Here is a 5,856-nt window from a genome sequence, read left to right as displayed (position 1 = left end):
GTTGCTTTCAGGAAGATATGGTATATGTTTTTGTGGTTATTATTATGATGATAGTTAAGAAGATTATATAATTTTAATAATGTTAAAAAAATTATTAAAAGTACAGTAATATTTTTTAATTTAAAAAATAAAAATAAAAAGATAATCTAAATTTTAGTAATACTTTTTAAGTGTTATTAAAATTATATAATTTCTGTAATTATCATAATGATAATCACCCTAAATTTTACCTATTTTTATTTTATTTAAAAAAGAGAGCCCATTATAACAGTCTAAAAGACAAAAACACAATTCTATGAGAAAAAAAGTCAACACAATCACAGATAAAACAAACACCGTAAAAAATTTTCAGTGTCATCTTCACCTACCACAATATTATTTAGTATGTGTGTGATAACTGGTAAGCTAGCATTATCACCTTCCACTTGGCAAGGCAATTAGCACTTCTTGATCCCTGATGATACTATCATATTTGGTATTTTGATGACTGCCACTGCTGCTATCACCATGCTCATATTTTTCTGACGATGATGACACTGGAAGCAAGTGCTGGATCTCTTCAAAATTCTTGTCTGCATTATTAACCCAGTGGGACTTTGACATTAACCTTATTCCCTCTAATTCCATTGCCACTTCCTTCATGCTTGGCCTTTCTTCGCCTTTAAGTCTCAAACACTTTGCTGCAACAATAGCAACTTCCACAATCTCTTGTTTATTTTCTTCGTTCAAGATTCCAACTTGAAGAGCTTCAAACAAGCGATCCTCTTCCAGGCAAGATGTCAAGTACATAGCAAGATTTGTTTTCTCTTCCGACTTCTCAAACATAAGAGGTTTCTTTCCCGTAAGAAGCTCAGCGAGCACAACACCAAAGCTATACACATCACTTTTTTCAGTTAGTTGGCAAGTTTGCATGTATTCTGGATCCAAGTAACCAAAAGTTCCTTGCACCACTGTAGCTAATGTATTTTGATTCAATGGAACAAATTTTGAAGCTCCAAAGTCAGAGACTTTGGCAGTGTAATCTTCGTCTAAGAGAATGTTAGTACTCTTAACATCTCTGTGGACAATTGGAATGGAAGCAGATGAATGAAGATATGATAAAGCTCCGACTGTCTCTGTTGCAATTCTGAGACGATTTTCCCAATTGAAATGATTTCTCTTGTTTTCATTATGGATGAAATCGAAAAGTGTGCCATTCCTTACAAACTCATAGACAAGAAGAGGGACTTCTGTTTCTAAACAACAACCCAAAAGCTTCACCACATTTCTGTGGTTAACTTGGGACAAAACGATAACCTCGTGGATGAATTGATCAACTTGGTCAGCATCAACTATTCTGGACTTCTTGATAGCAACAATTGTGTTATTCTCTAGAACTCCTTTGAAAACTGTGCCGAAACCTCCCCTGCCAATGATTAAGTTCTCATCATAGTTGTTGGTGGCCTTCTTCAATTCTTTGGCGGTGAAAATTTGAATAGTATGGGAGGATTCTTCTCTTGAAGAGAGTTGTTGTAGCAAAAGAAGACCACCATTTTGCTTAAAAAACTTCTCTTTAAGTTTGATGAATTTTCTCTTTTGGTGTGTTAAGTATAGCAAAGAAGTTCCCACAAAAATAGCTATGAATCCTGCACTTGCACCTGCATGTTGGATAATATTGTTCAGTATTTTTTCTTTTAAAAATAGAAATTTTAACTATCTTATTTTATCTTATAATGATTTTACATGTACAATAAAAGAGTATTGATCCACTATATTAAAATATTAATTGACCCTGCAATCTTACTAATTAGTAACTAAAATTGGATGTATATACAAGAGAAAAATGTTAGAGGACCCATGAAATTTATTATTTTTGGTCAATTAGCAATGTTTAAAAGTGTGAATTAAAAGTGTATTGTTGAATTATTAAACTAAAAAACTAATGACTAAAAAAATATATTCTGCTGTTTGTGTTATATTAATATCTCTAGTAGGCACAATAAATCTAAATGTGGTTAAATTGCTTACCAATCACAATTTGTGGAAGCAAATTTTTCTTGTGGCACCCTTCTATTGTTGATCCATTTCCTGATTGTCCGTTAGGACAAAAGCATCCGTGGAATCCAATTTCATTGCGACAATTATGTTTACTTGCACATGAATGTTGTCCCGTCTCACATTCATCAATATCTGCAAGAGAAAACAAATTGAAGATGTCATACAAAAGATAACTAACTATACATAAATATACAGATGAATGCTTAATAGAATTAGTTAATTACCTGTGCAATTATGAAGGTATGGATTTCCTTCAAAACCTTTCTGGCATTGACACCGGTAACCATATCCACTTTCTGCATCCATACAAATACTATTTCCCTTGCAAATGTTGGTACCTCTGTTTTGAGATTCTTTACATGTCTCGTTTCCAACACTCCAATTGAACACCACAGGGAACGTCTCATGTAATAGTTTCCCTAAGTGGGCCTTCTTAAACGTGTAGTTGCCATTCTTGACAACAAAGGAATAGCTACAGTTGTTGAAGACCAGAGAATCCTGGAAATTGAAAAAGGTACCTGCTTGAGTTGAGACCGATCTCATCTTGGGAGGAATATCCACCTCACAGCACCCAATACCGGAACAATCTCCATCCTTGATTTCCTTAGTGTTGCCATAACATCTTGTTAAGCACCCTGTTGAATAACCTGCATTGTTGTTGTAGAAGCTATTAAGATAGCCGTAAGTATCGCAGCCAACACTTATGAACTTGTTGTCTTTGCTCGAAATGGTGAAAGAAGAACTACTTATGAGCCCGCTGGGTTGGCTACTTACAGCGTTGTTACCATAGCTACTATTATAACAATATTTGGAGACAAAAATCAACATATCTGATTGACCTTGGGAGATGTTGATGTTTATAACTTGGACATTGCCCGATGTTAAACTGGAACTACTACTGTTGCAAGTAAGATTAAATGGTTTGTCTAAGAAACAGGTAGTACCGTTTTCGGTTTTTCCTATGCCAAATGGATACGGAATTTGAACATCTCCACAATTCCTTTGGCACCCATGAAGAGCTATTTGAGTACTGTCAATATCATCTATAGCTACTACTTCTACTTCTACTTCTACAAGGACCAAGGCAACAATAACAAATAACATGCCCTTCACTCCCATTCCCCCCACAACTATATTAACACCAATATGATCCTCTATGCCTCACAAGATCAAGCTTCAACTCTCTCAACATAAACAAAAGTATTAGGAATTTCAAGTGTGAATTGTGAATAGAAAATGGCTCGTGAGTTCATTCTTTTATAGATAGCAACAAAGGGTGTTGAAGTGTTCAACTTATCAGACCAAGTTGCTAAGGAAAATGCACCCTGATGTATAATAATTGAAAAAAAAAATCTTAAGAGCCAATTTTTTGACAAAATTATTTTTTTAATTTTATATTCTAAATTCTAAATCATTAATCTTTAACCCGAGACTCTAAATTTTAAAACCTCTAAAAAATAAAAAATTTTAAAATAAAAAAATCCATTAATATTGACTAATTAAAAATTTGTTCTTATACTTTCTAAAAAACACATATTAATTAATTTTTTATTATAAAGTTATTTTTTATTTTCTTAAGAACTTTATAATTTAAATTTTAATGTTTTGGATTTAAAATTTAGAATTTGTAATAAAAGAATAATTTAAAAAAATTAATAATGTTATCTAAAAGATTAACTCCTTGCTTAAACTTTTATTTTGAAATATTAAAATAACTTTTGATAGTTTTATTTTAAATAAAAGGTATACTAAAAACTTATCTAAATCTCACTCACTATGAAAATATTATATATTGTCTTGTACGGAAGTCTTATCCCGTAATTTATATCTAATATTTATATGCATTCATTGATTTGTCATTTGTGCAGAGAAGACTAACCTAGAATTTGTGTCTAATATTTTATTTTTATAAAAATATTTTCATTTTAACTAATTTTCTTATGAAATATAAATATGTTAAATGTATATTTTTTATATGAGGAGAATATTATATTACGTAACAGTTTAATTTATTACTTTGTTTTATATACCTAGTAATGCAATTTTTCATGATCTTATAAGTCAAATTATTTCTTTGTAAGTTTACTTCTTTTATCCTCTAAAAAAATCCATGAGCCTGTCATTATATTTTATACTTATTTTTTAAAAAAGAATTCTATATATACATCTAGGTGAATTATATGGTAAAGATATAAGTTTACAGATCTTTCTTTTTATGGGATGAAAGAGAGATTGAAAAAGATAGAACCCACACTTTGAATAACAATAAAATAATAAAAAATAACTATAAAAAAAAATTATTTTCTCTCTCTATATCACTCAATCTATATAGTAGAGTGCCCCATACATCTATTGTAAAATTCTTTGTAGGGCATGTATATGTGGCTGAAAATGTCAAATTTCATGCCTCTCTTAAAACATTTTTAAGTCTTATTTAAAACTTATAACATTTTTAGTGAAAAAGAAGTTAGCTAATATTGATTTAAATATAAGATAAATATAAAAAATATTAATTATCTAATATTTCTTATTACAATTATATTAAATATACATAAAATATTAACACCATTATTGTAGGAACAAGACTACTGTAACAAATTCCTTGAAAGAACCTGGATTCTTGGGGATTATATAGCAATAATTAGCAAGTCTCTGAATGTGTTTAAGCTATGCAAGTCAAGTCAACAAGCGCGAGCGATGACTTCAAATCCGACAATAATGGTACGTCTAAACGTGTTTTATAATTTATACTTTTGAAAAATTACCATATGTTCTATGTAAAACAATTTTTCCAAACATTTTTGTCTTGCATTGAGTAATTGAAGGATGATTTAAATCCTTGATGAAGAAGTGTTTTGTTATAAATGACCAGCTTAAAAAGGAAGAGAGTGGCCTGTGAGTGAAAATTATTGGGTACTAGGTATTTGGGTTAGTATTGGAAATCAACTGTTGGCCATTCTCTAATAATAATTTGAAAAAATATTACATCACAAACAAAAATTATTATTTTTTAACATATATTTTATTAACAAAAATATATTTATTTAAATTTTAAATGTTAACAATAAGAAAATAAAGTGTTAATCTAAAATATTAACTAAAATAATTAATAAAAAATATTAATCATAAACAATATTATAATAATTTTAGACCGTCGTGTTCACTTCTCTCTTAAGTTATTATACACCTCAAAATTTTTTTACTATAATTTAAGTTGATTTTGACTTTGAACCTTGAATCAGCTAGTCTTCTTTATAGACTCCATCCACTACTTCCTTCTGAGTCTCTTCTCTCTTTTTTTTTTTTAAATTCAATGAAACTCAAAACCAAGTCATGGGGTGGAGAAAAACTTAACAATAATTATAGAATTACACGTTAATATCCATTAATAACTAGTATATAAAAAAAATTAACTATTTGGTTAGATTTTTTTTTCTCCGCTGTTAATTCTAGAATTTGAATTCAACACTATTGATGGTAATACTGAAAATGACTTGAGGTTATTAGATTTTTTTGAAATCTTTGACGTGTTGTATATCTAGTTTATTTAACTTCAAATGCTCCACCTCGCAGTGTTAAATTCTATGCACTTCAAAAAAAACTTTTCGTCTCAAGTAATCTTACATTAATGACTATTTTCATTAACAATAATTTACAATTGTAATATTATTGTTATGATACTATGGTATTGTTATCGTAATAAAATTTGTGGCTATATATATATCACTACAAAAAAAATGACCAATTTTAATGGCCACTAAAAATAATTATTTTGATAGAGTATTTTTTATAATAAATACTTGTTTTTGTTTAAATATA

General features: G+C 29.4%; 1 protein-coding gene across 1 annotated transcript; it reads right to left on the bottom strand.

The window, feature by feature from the left end:
• Nucleotides 1-414: 414 nt before the first annotated feature.
• Nucleotides 415-3,156, bottom strand: LOC107495258 (wall-associated receptor kinase 5-like). Its single transcript, XM_052263137.1, has 2 exons — nt 2,609-3,156; nt 415-1,405 (listed from the first exon to the last, which is right to left on the bottom strand). Exons 1-2 carry the CDS (start codon nt 3,154-3,156, stop codon nt 415-417), a joined length of 1,539 nt encoding a protein of 512 aa, XP_052119097.1.
• Between the last annotated feature and the right edge of the window lie 2,700 nt (nt 3,157-5,856).

This window comes from Arachis duranensis, chromosome 6, assembly GCF_000817695.3.
Source record: "Arachis duranensis cultivar V14167 chromosome 6, aradu.V14167.gnm2.J7QH, whole genome shotgun sequence".
In the NCBI taxonomy this organism is placed as follows: Eukaryota; Viridiplantae; Streptophyta; class Magnoliopsida; order Fabales; family Fabaceae; genus Arachis; species Arachis duranensis.
The sequence above is the reverse complement of the archived record's forward strand: the minus strand, read 5'-3'. Positions and strand labels throughout refer to the sequence as shown.